This window comes from Neophocaena asiaeorientalis, unplaced genomic scaffold, assembly GCF_003031525.2.
Source record: "Neophocaena asiaeorientalis asiaeorientalis breed wild unplaced genomic scaffold, Neophocaena_asiaeorientalis_V1.1 scaffold170, whole genome shotgun sequence".
Taxonomy (NCBI): domain Eukaryota; kingdom Metazoa; phylum Chordata; class Mammalia; order Artiodactyla; family Phocoenidae; genus Neophocaena; species Neophocaena asiaeorientalis.
In genome coordinates this window covers 2,497,208-2,511,673 of record NW_020172463.1, presented here as the reverse complement: position 1 = coordinate 2,511,673, position 14,466 = coordinate 2,497,208, and the positions used below count along the sequence as shown (strand labels likewise).

At 37.6% G+C, this 14,466-nt stretch overlaps 1 protein-coding gene across 2 annotated transcripts in view; it reads left to right on the top strand.

Moving 5' to 3' along the window:
* Window positions 1–14,466, top strand: part of MAGI2 (membrane associated guanylate kinase, WW and PDZ domain containing 2) — a 1,308,856-nt gene that overhangs the window by 362,862 nt on the left and 931,528 nt on the right. For both annotated transcript variants that reach the window (XM_024738094.1, XM_024738093.1), the window contains exon 2: window positions 3,334–3,450. In XM_024738094.1, the coding sequence (XP_024593862.1) occupies window positions 3,334–3,450 (117 nt within the window). The remainder of the gene's footprint in view (window positions 1–3,333; window positions 3,451–14,466) is intronic.

Sequence of the window (14,466 nt, the reverse complement as noted above, 5' to 3'; positions counted from 1 at the left end):
TCATTTTGCTTATCTTACTGTGTTTGGGGTCTCCCTTTTGCAGGCTGCAGGTTCGTAGTTCCCGTTGTTTTTGGTATCTGTCCCCAGTGGCTAAGGTTGGTTCAGTGGGTTGTGTAGGCTTCCTGGGGGAGGGGACTAGTGCGTGTGTTCTGGTGGATGAGGCTGGATCTTGTCTTTCTGGTGGGCAGGTCCATGTCAGGTGTTGTGCCTTGGAGTGTCTGTGGACTTATTGTGATTTTAGGCAGCCTCTCTGCTAATGGGTGGGGTTGTGTTCCTGTCTTGCTAGTTGTTTGGCATAGGATGTCCAGCACTGTAGCTTGCTGGTCGTTGAGTGAAGCTGGGTGCTGGTGTTGAGATGGAGATCTCTGGGAGATTTTCGCCATTTGATATTATGTAGAGCTGGGAGGTCTCTTGTGGACCAGTGTCCTGAAGTTGGCTCTCCCACCTCAGAGGCACAGCACTGACTCCTGGCTGCAGCAAGAGCCTTTCATCCACACTGTTCAGAATACAAGGGAGAAAACGTAGAAAGAAAGAATTAGTAGAAGAAAGAAAAGAAAGAGAGAGAGAGAGTGAGAGAGAGAAAGAAAGAAAGAAAGAGGAGGGAGGGAGAAAGGAAAGAGAGAAGGAAGGAAAAAAGAAAGAAATAATATAAGGTAAAATAAAATAAAGTAAGATAAAATATAATAAAGTTATTAAAATAAAAAAAATAATTATTAAAAAAAAAATTTAAAAACCAAGCCAAAACAAGCAAACAAAAAAAACGGACGGATAGAACCCTAGGACAAATGGTGGAAGCAAAGCTATAGAGACAAAATCTCACACAGAAGCATACACATACACACTCACAAAAAGAGGAAAAGGGGAAAAAATCATAAATCTTGCTCTCAAAGTCCACCTCCTCAATTTGGGATGATTCGTTGTCTATTCAGGTATTCCACACATGCAGGGCACATCAAGTTGATTGTGGAGATTTAATCCACTGCTGGGAGGGATTTCCCTTTCTCTTCTTTGTTCACACAGCTCCTGGGGCTCAGCTTTGGATTTGACCCTGCCTGTGCGTGTAGGTCGCCGGAGGGCGTCTGTTCTTCGTTCAGACAGGATGGGGTTAAAGGAACCGCTGATTCGGGGGCTGTGGCTCATTCAGGCCGGGGGGTAGGGAGGGGCACGGAGTGCGGGGCGGGCCTGCGGCGGCAGAGGCCAGCGTGACGTTGCACCAGCCTGAGGCGCGCCGTGCGTTCTCCCGGGGGAGTTGTCCCTGGATCCCGGGACCCTGGCAGTGGCGGGCTGCACAGGCTCCCCAGAAGGGCGGTGTGGATAGTGACCTGTGCTCGCACACAGGCTTCTTGGTGGTGACAGCAGCAGCCTTAGCATCTCATGCCCGTCTCTGCAGTCCGCGCTTTTAGTCGTGGCTCGCGCCCGTCTCTGGAGCTCCTTTAAGCGTCTCTCTTAATCCCCTCTCCTCGTGCACCAGGAAATAAAGAGGGAAGAAAAAGTCTCTTTCCTCTTTGGCAGGTCCAGACTTTTCCCTGGACTCCCTCCCGGCTAGCCGTGGTTCACCAACCCCCTGCAGGCTGTGTTCACGCCGCCAACACCCGTCCTCCCCCGGCTCTCCGACTGAAGCCCGAGCCTCAACTCCCAGCCCCGCCTACCCCGGCGGGTGAGCAGACAAGCGTCTCCGGCTGGTGAGTGCCGGTCGGCCCTGATCCTCTGTGCGGGAATCTCTCCGCTTTGTCCTCCACACCCCTGTGGCTGCGCTCTCCTCCGCGGCCCTGAAGCTTTCCCCTCCGCCACCCGCAGTCTCCGCCAGCAAAGAGGCTTCCTAGTGTGTGGAAACATTTCCTCCTTCATAGTTCCCTCCCACTGGTGCAGGTCCCGTCCCTATCCTTTTGTCTCTGTTTATTCTTTTTTCTTTTGCCCTACCCAGGTACGTGGGGAGAGTTTCTTGCCTTTTGGGAGGTCTGAGGTCTTCTGCCAGCGTTCAGTAGGTGTTCTGTAGTAGTTGTTCCACGTGTAGATGTATTTCTGGTGTGTATGTGGGGAGGAAGGTGATCTCCGCGTCTTACACTTCCGCCATCTTTCCGGAAGCCATGCCTCACTTTTGTTGGAATCAGTCAGCAAACGCTTTTTCGAAACCCCAAATTCTCCACACCTCCTACCTTTCGTGCCGCCCTAGTCTCGAAGCTCCCACCACTGCCCCTCAGGCCGGATCCCCGTGGGAGGACCCGTGGGCTGCGTCCATAAGGCTATTTTATGTGTTCATGGTGGTGCAAATAGATTGATAATGAATTATAATTTTGAGATTCAAAAGGATTTGAAGAGAATATGATTTTTGTAACTATTACAGACATCCTATTTCCTCTATCTTTAATTCTTTGTCTTGGCTCAATTACCCTAATATGTTTGAAGAGATCAGGGTTTTAGAAATTCTTATTTATATTTTTATAAGTATTTTGATTTATAATTCATTCTTCCAAGTATAAGAATATGAAGGGCCTTAGATAAATCTTCATAATTTAACATAATTATCGTTAAATATGAAAATAATCTTTGATAAATTCACAGTATTGATTTTCTTACCTGTAGCCCAGTTTGTTTTTCATTAGATTATAATGAAAAATGTACTCAAAATTATGTTATTATTTCTATAATAATAATAAAATTTTTAAATACCTAAAGTTTTTCAAACATTGTCTGTAGTTAAAAACATCTGCACATATTTTATATGGCAGATACATTATTTTGATTCATTTTATAAAGGTAGTAAAGCATTAATATTGGTGTAATTCTTTTTCTTTTAACTTCTTTATCACCCTGCTTATCTAATTCCAGAGTAACTTTAAATAACTGGAAAACCTTTTCAAACCTTGAAGACATACTAAGTGAAATAAGCCTGTCACAAATGGCAAATATTATATGATTCCACTTGTCTAAGATACCTAGAGTGGTCAAATCCAAAGGCAGAAAGACTGGGAGAAAGGGAGAGTGGGAAGTAAAAAAAAAAAAAGTCTTTTTAGCCATGCAATGAGATACACTATGGCATTTTAGTATGATTTCAGTTCAAGAGTACCATGTGTCCTTTGCCGTAATAAAGACTTCATTCTAAATGAAAAACAAAGAGTGCATGTAAAACACTGAGCACTGACTGAGTGAATAATTGTTATCTTAGTGAATGTTATCTTTTATTATTATGGGCAGCAAATGTTTCAGAAGGTCAAAAGAGCAATGTGAAATAATGCATGTTTTAAATGGTTTCATGAGTATGTTTATGACAGATCAAATTACATACTTAAAATATTTTCCAACATCCTTTATTAAGAAACTGTGTTATTCTAGGAGGAATTGTTGATAAGGATCTTCGTCACTACCTCAACTTACGATTTCAGAAGGGTTCTGTGGACCACGAACTTCAGCAAATCATTCGTGACAACCTCTACCTCCGCACAGTGCCATGTGAGTAACAGGCAATTTTTTTCCCCTATGGTAACAGATAAATGTTCACTGTATATTCATTGTTTAATTTAAAAGAAAAGTCCAATTGCACTGATTTTTTAAATGGTGGACTTTTGGAATAGACAATTTATTTGAGATATGGAAGTTTTAAATGCAAAAACTTGTAACAGCAGTTGTGTGGTTTATGATGATGTCATAGCCAGAAGAGACATGATTTTCAAGCTATAAAACCTAACTTCTCAAGTTAGTATGGAGAAATATTAGTTCTAGTCCAGGATGTTGGTGATTTCAGAATGAATCATAATTGGGGTAGAACTCCACACAGGGAGACAAGAGAATGCAAATTCAATTCATTAGCTGAAACAGCTATTTCATAGGTGGAATCTACACAGTAACTCCCAATCTCATCACTGGTTTGAAGCAGGGGAGTCTTACAAGTGGAAAGGAAATTATGCATTGGAAAGTAAAGTTAAATGTTCTGTAACTCTGAGAAAGTGATAACGTTGAGTGTTGGGCACAAATTTCTTAATATACAACCTATAGAAATTCACAACAATCCCTGATTATGAGCAGGTGCTACTTCAAAAGAGAGGAATTGTTAAAATGATAAAATTCACAAATCAACTTTTTAGTACCTGCTTCAGCTCATTTGAGAATCTTCTGTTTACTTTAGGACAATTCAAGGACGTTTCAAGCCAGGTCCTAGATCCTAGATAGATATCAAAATCAATTTCCTTCAAGGTAGATTCCATGACCTCCAGAAACTTTCCAATATCTATCTGGAAACTCTGATCTGTGAGTGTTGTGTGTGTTCCTTTTGTTTTAGTTTTGTTCTAAACATTAATAAACTCAAAGATGTGGGCAGTGGAAGGTTGATATTAAAGAAAGAAAAACTTGGCTGAAATAAGTGAAACAAATAAACCATGTATATATATATATATATATATGTATATGTGTGTATATATATATATTTATATTTATTTATTTATATAGTTTCTGGGATTGAACTACCAGAACTATGTGAAAGGTATCGATTAAGGATGACTATAACGAAATACTGAAAACACACGAAGAAGTGAAATGGATAATTCAGCATCCAACCCTTTTTACCTACACACATCTTAGGAGGGATGGCCCTTCCCACTGTTAGCACTAAATGTTCATCAAAACAAAAATGCCAGGGTGCCACTATCAGACATTCCTAGATGAGAATGCTTATTGATTGACATCTTGTCAGTCCAAATGCTACCTCTGTGAGTGTGTGTTAGTTAAGTGAGTAGACTTTTGGACTCTGAACAGTATGGAGGTTCCTTAAAAAACTACAAATAGAACTACCATATGACCCAGCAATCCCACTACTGGGCATATACCCTGAGAAAACCATAATTCAAAAAGAGTCATGTACCACAATGTTCATTGCAGTTCTATTTACAATAGCCAGGATATGGAAGCAACCTAAGTGTCCATCAACAGATGAATGGATAAAGAAGATATGGCACATATATACAATGGAATATTACTCAGCCATAAAAAGAAACGACATTGAGTTATTTGTAATGAAGTGGATGGACCTAGAGTCTGTCATACAGAGTGAAGTAAGTCAGAAAGAGAAAAGCAAATACCGTATGCTAACACATATATATGGAATCTAAAAATAGAAATGGTTCTGATGAACCTAGGGGCAGGACAGGAATAAAGACACAGATGTAGAGAATGGACTTGAGGACACGGGGAGGGGGAAGGGTAAGCTGGGACGAAGTAAGAGAGTAGCATTGACATATATACGTTACCAAATGTAAAATAGATAGCTAGTTCGAAGCAGCTACATAGCACAGGGAGATCAGCTCCGTGCTTTGTGACCACCTAGAGGGGTGGGATAAGGAGGGTGGGAGGGACACGCAAGAGGGAGGTGATGTGGAGATATACGTATGCATATAGCTGATTCACTTCATTATACAGCAGAAACTAACACACCACTGTAAAGCAATTATACTCCAATAAATATGTTGAAAAAAAAAAACAACAACTAGAAGTTGCAAAAGTGCATTCTTAAGCTTGTAAATTTGACATTAGAGTGATGGGCAGAGGAAGATGGATTAAAGTAAGTGACTGAACTATTTATAAGGAAATGAGTGGACGCATGTTTAAAACTGTGATGTTGTCAGTGCAGCTGTGTGAATTTATCTTTTGTGACATGAAAGAAAGGAGATCTGAAATACTGAATAAAGAATCCAGGTACTTTATTATATTTAAAAGCTGAGGTAAATAAATAAGAGGCTGACATTCAGGAATATCTGTAATAAAAAAAAAAAGAATACCTGTAGTCCTTGCTAAGGTGATGACGTAAATAAGAAGTCTTAATTAAATATGAAGATAATAGGAGTAAGTTTTACATTAGTTAATTAACTTCTTAAATAAGTCCTCGCTCTTCAGAGTTCCAAAGAAATGCTATGATGGAAAAATACATATAAAAGTAAAATAACTAGGCTTATATGAGTAAACATAAAGAGATTTGTGATGTGATTTTGCTACAATGTCATAAATTCAATTAGAAATCCTTGAATAGCTCCTATAAAGGAGGTGATTAGAAACTTAATGAATATGAATATTATGATCAAACAATTATTCTTTGAATTTGTAGCCAGCACTCCTAATAACCAATTCCAATAATACCATTCACTAACAATGCTCTTAACTTGGCATAAAAGTGAAAAAAAATCTAAGATAGATGTGATTCTAATTTATATTATCTATAATCACTTTTTTACTGATGAACTGGACCTGGACAATCCGGCAACTTCACTCAGTATATCTTTTAAGGAAATGTTCAGACATTTTCAAAGAGTGTGCAGCAAAGATATGTCAGTAATGTGAAAAATCCTGCTATTGTTTAGAAATTTACATGTGTATCCAGTATATCTATTGGCTTTGAGTATGGAGTGACATTTGTTACATATTCTTTGGGTCAAATAATTCTCATTGGTTTTCAGTACCCAATACCATAATAGGAAAATGTATTATTGAAGACCTTGTCTCTGCCTTTATATATGCATTCATTAATATGTATACCTCTTGCTTAATTTGCTAACAGGAATAGGTCATGGAAACAAAATTGTTGTTAACTTGTAACTATGTTTGGGTGGTTTAACTTGTTTAGTAAGACGAGACCCAACGGAGTAATTCTGCTTACTGCCACCACATTATTCCACCACCACCAACTACTACTAAAAAGAAAGCAGCTGGATTTCTTTAGTGCCTTGTGTGTAAGGGGGAGTTCTGGGATGAGGGCTGCAGAGACTCCATCCCCTCACACACACACAGTACTCATCCAAATCTTATTGTGAACAACTTAGCTGCTATAACTCCCTCTGAAGGAAATCTGGGCCTGGCTGCTGGCTGATTTCTGAGCTAAGCACGGGAGGGAGGTGGTCAGTCCAAATCTCTACTGAGCCTTAACTGCATATAATGTAAAATCCCATCAATGTGTTCCCTGCCCCATAAACAAGAGGTGCCTACACTTAGCCTTTGCATTTTGTCTTCCCAGAACCTTATCTCAGAACATAATTCTTCAAAAACATATTTTTTTAAGTTGTGTCTCTAAGCATGGAAGGCAGGACTTGGTCACAGAGACAGGACTGTTGGGCATATAGTGAGCATGAGTGTGTATAAACACACACACACACACACACACACAGACACAAAGAGGCCCTCATGAGATCAGTTCATCATTCTTTCAAACTGAATTATATAGAAAAGATCCTTAGGAACTGATTCTATATTTTCAGTTGTTTTATTGGGAAATATTTTAAATTTATTTGAAGCCAAAAGAAATACCAGTGTGTATATGCCAAGTAAAATACAAAAATCAATAAAACTAAAGGCCTAAATTCTTCTATAAAAAGCAAATAAAATGAAAAACATAGATTTAAGATATGAAAGAAATTACTTTATGGAAGAGCTGATTGAGGTGTAACTCACAATGATGTTTCTACATATTTAAGCACTTTAAGTTAGTATAACTAAGCCATGTTAAAAAGAAGCATTCTCAAGAATAAAACTGTAAGGCTTCTAATGTGGTTTTAAAATCCTCTGTTATACTAGATTATCTTTCATGGAAAAGCAAATAGAAGCAGACTTAAAATGTTATAGGGACTGTTTTCTTTTAAAAAGAGCAAAAGGAAAAAATCTTTCCAAAAGGAAAAATTCAAAAGCTTCTGAGCACTATCAAATATTAGAAAAGGTTCTAGTCATTCATATGTATGCCCACCTGGTATATTTATTAGAAATGTGTTGTTGGTTTATAGAAAGCTGTATAAGGTTTGCCCTCTCCCTCTTATCCCTGAGAATAGTAAGATCTAGTTTCATGTCATATATGTGAAAATACTGTAGATTTTTTCTTTTTTTTATTGAACAAAACAAATGCATCTTTCCTAGTCATATAGTAACATTCATTGGTTTGGTTGACAGAATACATTATAGGAGAGAAATGGCTTCAAAATGTTTCTTAAAATGGAAAGTCAAGGAACATTAGAAGGAACGGTATTGATTTATCCATTTGACACCACAGGGACCTAGCTTTAGAATAAAAGAACATATCTGGCACAAAAGAAAGGCAATAAACACCAACAGCGAACAATATTACTGATCTTCTAAACCACATAAAATTCCCTTTGCCCTGACTTGATCAGCTTTCTTTTTGGTTGTGACCCTATCTTTCTTCTTGGTTTTTTTTTTTGGTTTGTATCTCTCTTTCCTCTTCATAAGAGGAATCTGGGTTTGTGGACCACAGCCAAGAGTATGTATACTCCTAGGCTTCATCGGTTCCAGCAGCTGCCCAAGGAAGAATTGGAGATGGGTGTGTGAAGCCATTTTTCCACCTTTAGAAGAGCCAGTCATCACTTTAAATGGAAAATAGCTCACCTTCCAGGGAGCCCAGAATCTGCTCCCTGCAGACTTAAAGGTTGTAGCCTAGTTGGATATAATTCGGTCAACACACCTCATTGTATGCCTCTTCACTTTTTGAATAGAAAGAATTAGGACTCTAGCAGGTTCAGACCTACCCAAGTTTCCAAAGTCAGCTGATGAGTACATAGGCTGTTGGATAATTGTAGTAGCTGAAGGAAAACTATAGGCAGTGGACACTAGCGTTATTACAGGACTTTAAGGCTGTAGATCTGTAGTAGAGCACTCAATCTTAATCCAAATACACCCGACCAAAAGAACAATGAAAAAAGGACCACTAATTGTGGTTACTGACATCCTTATGTTTAGTGTACTCGTCAGTTATGTGCACATTGCAGTTTAGCCTTGTTGGAGCATAATAAGTAGAAATAACCCTTTGCTTTACCTATTTGGCAACATGACACTATGGAAAGAGCATTCATCTAAGAATTGAAAACCATTGGTTCTGGACTGGCTATGCCACTAACTAACTCTAGAACCTTGGCATAGGCTTTACCTTTGGGACTAGGGAGAGAGAGGTAAGGGAATAAAGTGAATTCTAATGGTTCTTTCTGATCTAAAATGCCATCATTTTCAAATTCCGCTGGCTTCCTGTTCTTTATTTTATCATAATTCAAATCAGGTCATCAAATTGGCTTAAAATATTCTGGGTATGTAATGCCCTCAATATTGAGCAGGTGTAAACAGCTTATGGAAAACTGAAGATATATCAAATACAGCAGAGACTTCAGGGATAAATAAAGAGTTGGGTTTAAATTAAGTGCAGTTCTGGATAAAACAAGCCATGCATGGAATTTCAGATTTTTCTACGAATGTCAAGTTAAGGATGCCATCATAACTCTGATGTTCCTTGAAATCTGCCTTCACTATTCATGAAACTCTGAAATATGATCCAGTCCTAGTAAGTGGATGGGAAAATAAACATAAGGAGAAATACAAAGCTTTTAAAATCGCTTTCCTCCTTTGGAATGTGTAATGAGTTGAGACGTGACATAAAGGCTTCTGAAGCATTAGGTGTGTTGTCGTGAAAATGTGATTATAATCTTTATAAGATGTTTAACATGAAATATAATGTCTTCTAATGTTGAACTGTAATGTGTCACTTATACAAGTGAACGGCCTTGGGAAACACCCAAATAGATCTAGCTAAAGGGAGGTTAAATCAGTGCACACTGTGATCTTTACAGCACTATTTAAAAATATGGGCAAGTCAGTAGGGTTTCTCACACAGAGTAATTAAAAGGTAAGACTCTATAAGACACTGATGAAAGAAATCAAAGATGCCACAAACAGATGGAGAGATATACCATGTTCTTGGATTGGAAGAATCAATATTGGGAAAATGACTATACTACCCAAAGCAATCTACAGATTCAATACAATCCCTATCACATTACCAATGGCACTTTTTACGGAAGTAGAACAAAAAATCTTAAAATTTGTATGGAGACACAAAAGACCCCGAATAGCCAAAGCAATCTTGAGGGGAAAAAACAGAGCTAGAGGAAGCAGATTCCCTGACTTCAGACTATACTACAAAGCTACAGTAATCAAGACAATATGGTACTGGCACAAAAACAGAAATATAGATCAATAGAACAGGATAGAAAGCCCAGAGATAAACCCATGCACCTGTGGTCAACTAATCTATGACAGAGGGGGCAAGGATGTATAATGGAGAAGAGGCAGCCTCTTCAATAAGTGGTGCTGGGAAAACTGGCCGCTATGTGTAAAAGAATGAAATTAGAACACTCTCTAACACGGTACACAAAAATAAACTCAAAATGGATTAAAGACCTAAATGTAAGACCGGACACTATAAAATTCTTTGAGGAAAACATAGGAAGAACACTCTTTGACATAAATCACAGCAAGATCTTTTTTGACCCACCTCCTAGAGTAATGGAAATAAAAACATAAACAAACAAATGAGACCTAATGAAACTTAAAAGCTTTTTCACAGCAAAGGAAACTATAAAGTAGATGAAAAGACAACCTTCAGAATTCGAGAAAATATTTGCAAACGAATCAACGGACAAAGGATTACTCTCCAAAATATATGAACAGCTCATGCAGCTCAATATTAAAAAAAGAAACAGTCCAATTAAAAAATGGGCAGCAGATCTAAATAGACATTTCTCCAAAGAAGACATACAGATGGCCAAGAAGCACGTGAAAAGCTTCTCAACATCGTTAATTATCAGAGAAATGCAAATCAAAACTACAATGAGGTATCACCTCACACCAGTTAGAATGGGCATCATCAGAAAATCTACAAACAACAAATGCTGGAGAATGTGTGGAGAAAATGGAACCCTCTTGCCTGTTGGTGGGAATGTAAATTGATACAGGCACTATGGAGAACAGTATGGAAGTTCTTTAAAAAATTAAAAATAGAACTACCATACAACCCAGCAATCCCACTACTGAGCATATACCCAGAGGAAACCATAATTCCAAAAGAAACATGCACCCCAATGTTCATTGCAGCACTGTTTACAATAGCCAGGTCATGGAAGCAACCTAAATGCCCATGGACAGATGAATGGATAAAGAAGATGTGGTACATATATACAATGGAATATTACTCAGCCATAAAAAGGAATGCAGTTGGGTCATTTGTAGAGACATGGATGGACCTAGAGACTGTCATACAGAGTGAAGTAAGTCAGAGAGAGGAAAACAAATACCATATATTAACGCATATATGTGGAATCTGCAAAAATGGCACAGATAAACAGTTTGCAAGGCAGAAATAGGACTCAGATGTAGAGAACAAACATATGGACACCAAAGAGGTAAAGCAGGGGATGGGGGTTGATGGTGGTGGGATGAATTGGGAGATTGGGATTGACATATATACAGAAGTATGTATAAAATAGATAACTGATAAGAACCTGCTGTATAAAAAAGTGAATTAAAAATAATAATACTTTCAGCAACAACCATGTGAAATATCAACAAGCTGTAAAATTTTGTCCAAGTCTATTGACCCTCTTCCAACCCTTCTAGCCAAGCTTACAGAAGATCAGTTAAGCATTGGAGAATGCAAAATAACACAGGACTTTAATTAATGGGTTTAATTGCAAGATTAAGAGAGAGTAAGCAGATTTCCAGATATTTTCTACTTCTGTTCAAAATGAACTTTCCATCTCGTGAGAGTTGCTTTTTCCTAGTCTTTTATAGATTTAGCAGACATATTACTGGTTTTGTGCTAATGAATAAAGCCTAGTCCCCCTGAAATTAAAACTACCTGGGGGCTTCCCTGGTGGCGCAGTAGTTGAGAGTCCGCCTGCCGATGCAGGGGACGCGGTATACGACAAAAAAAAAAAAAAAAAAAAAAAAAAAACTACCTGGACTCAAACCAACATTTTGCTTGGTTTGGGTTCAATTTCTTGGAAATAATCAAATCTCAATTGTGGAAGAGGTCTAAGTAAAGGTCAGTGAGTATCATGTGTTTCTGTGTTTTGCAGCCTTCTTTGTAGTTGTGTAGGGGCCATATGAATAGTTTGAGACAATATGACTGAGGAAGCGATGAGCTGGTCTCTTCCTGCATCTCTCTTCTGCTGCAGTGAACTTAATGGCCATCTATTTTAGTTGGTGTACCCATCACAAGAATGGAGACTGTCCTGGACCACATTAAACAAGCCAGATTAAAACTTGCAATGTTGAACATTACATTAAGATTTGGAAGTTCATTTGTTATATCACAGCACAGATTAGAATTCTGGCACAAACCAAAGTATCCTTCATATGAAAGTGAATACTAGGACAAAACATGTTAATCCCTTGCTCATTTCTTGAAAATAAGTGAGCTAGGCAATTATAAACCTTGCTTTTTCCTTTGCTATGTGTACATATGTCAAAGTAAAAGAAAGGAATCTGTATAAAGCATATGCTATTATTGCATTGTTCATCAGTGCTTCAACCTGGCAGGCTGGTTGTTTCTTTTATTAAAAATAATGAAGAAATATAACTATTTTTAATAAAATTCATATTGCTATTCTATTTTCTACAATAGAAAAGACTTTCAGACGTGATTAATGCGAAAAGAGAGATTAATGGGAAATAAAGGTTCTGCAGTGTTCTGTGGAATTTTTATTTAGTTTGCACCTTGAACTGGATCACTTCAATCGCTTAGATAAATTTGTGACTTGGAATATTGGTTTATTAGGGATAAAAGAAAAATACTACCCTGTCCTTTTTTCTCTAGTTAATGATAAACCTTGAAAATAAGATAATCATTTTTCAGTTAGGCTCCATGCAGAGACTAGAAAGCATAGTTATCAACATGTTCAGAACATAATCAGCATTAAGTTGTCGTATTTTGGCTGTATTAATGTTGTTAAATTGACATAATAGTCATTATAAGTGGATGCTCTTCCCTGAAATCAGTTTTTGCCTGAAAGGTTTTAGCAATTAAAGTTGTATTCATTAGCACACCTATGTCTATACTTTTTTCCGATTCATTATTATGATTCTTACTTTCCATTGCCTAAAGTTATGAAGCCATGTAAAGTTATAAAATAACATTTCAGTTCCTCGACTTAGAAGAAGTGCCACATTATTCATCCTCCACACAAGGTGTGTGGACCTTCCTTATGAAAATTAATACCCTCCAAGTTTCCACTTTGAGAGTGTTCTTTCAGTTTAATAGTAAATGCTCCAGACTTCAGGGCTGCTTCTTTGTTCCTTGCTCTGGCATGTGCTTGTCCATAATGCTCAGCCTGGAAGGACTGACCCTGCTATAGAACATCTCTCCCTTCCCTAACTCCTAGCTACTCATAGGTCAGTACGTTCTTGATTTTCTTTGTATCACAGAAGTAGAAAATGGCATAGTGAGGTATTAACTGGGGGAGCAAGAGGAAAAATTAGAGGAAATAAAAAATAGTAAAAATCCCGCCTTGATATGTGACAGCCAGTTTTATGGTAGAAGACAGACAGTATAGAGATTTGCATGCATCTGGACTCTTGCTGATTCTACAGCTTTAACTAAATCACTTTAACTCTAGTGGCCTTGGTGTGTTCATAAACAAAGGCACTGTAAACTATGGCTTTGTTAAGCTCTGGGGTACTAATTTAAAAGGAATAATTGGTTGGAATGGGCAAGAGGTAGAACAAACAGAATGATGGGTTTCATGGAGAAAAAGTGAACCAGTCTCCCATAGGTGATCTTTCAAATAGATGAAATCTTGAGTACAGAGGGTTCTGTTGTTGTTTGGTTGTTCGCGTGTTTATTTAAAGAGGAACTGATTTTTAAATAGATAAATAGGTAGAGTGAGAGATAGAAAAATGAAAAGGACTTAGTCTTTTTACCTCATTTTTATTATATCCAGAATATGAATCATAATTTTATTTACCCTTTTCATGGTAATGTTAGGATTAATAATTAGTATTCATGCAAAAGTAATTTGAAAATTAAAAAAGTCTTTTAAGTGCTAAATAGTGTTGCTTCAGGTTGGTTTCTTAAAATATCTACCTCTTCATTAGTCTTTGTAAATGTCCTCTGATGTGCATCACAGAATTTATAAACATATATGTATAAAATAAATAATATATATAATAATATATAAACAAATATATGTATTAAAGAAATAATGCTAACCAAGTGAAAAGGGACAGTTTTACTGACTGAGTTACGAAGATAACCTTCCTCAAGTGGTGCAATAACTGGGTAAAGTGTTAACTGCCATCACTAAAGACTAATTGAGTTGCATGGGGAAGCATTACCTGGAAATCTTCTGTGGGGATATCTTCACATATGTATGCAGTCTAATTAACAAAGATGACCTTGCTATGTACAGTGATTAACTGTTCTGCAACTCAGAAGTAAATTAAAAGTAAATACTTATCCAGCAAGCTGCCATAGCCTCTCCTAATTATTCTGCCATGGATCAAAAGATGAATATTTTATTTGGGGCACCTGGATTATAGGCTCTCTTAATGCTGCAGGCAAAACCACTCCAGTGTACATCAGATGGGGATTAAAAAGTTTAGTCTTAGTTTAAACAAAATTAAGACTTATTTGTAAATCTTTATATATATATATATATA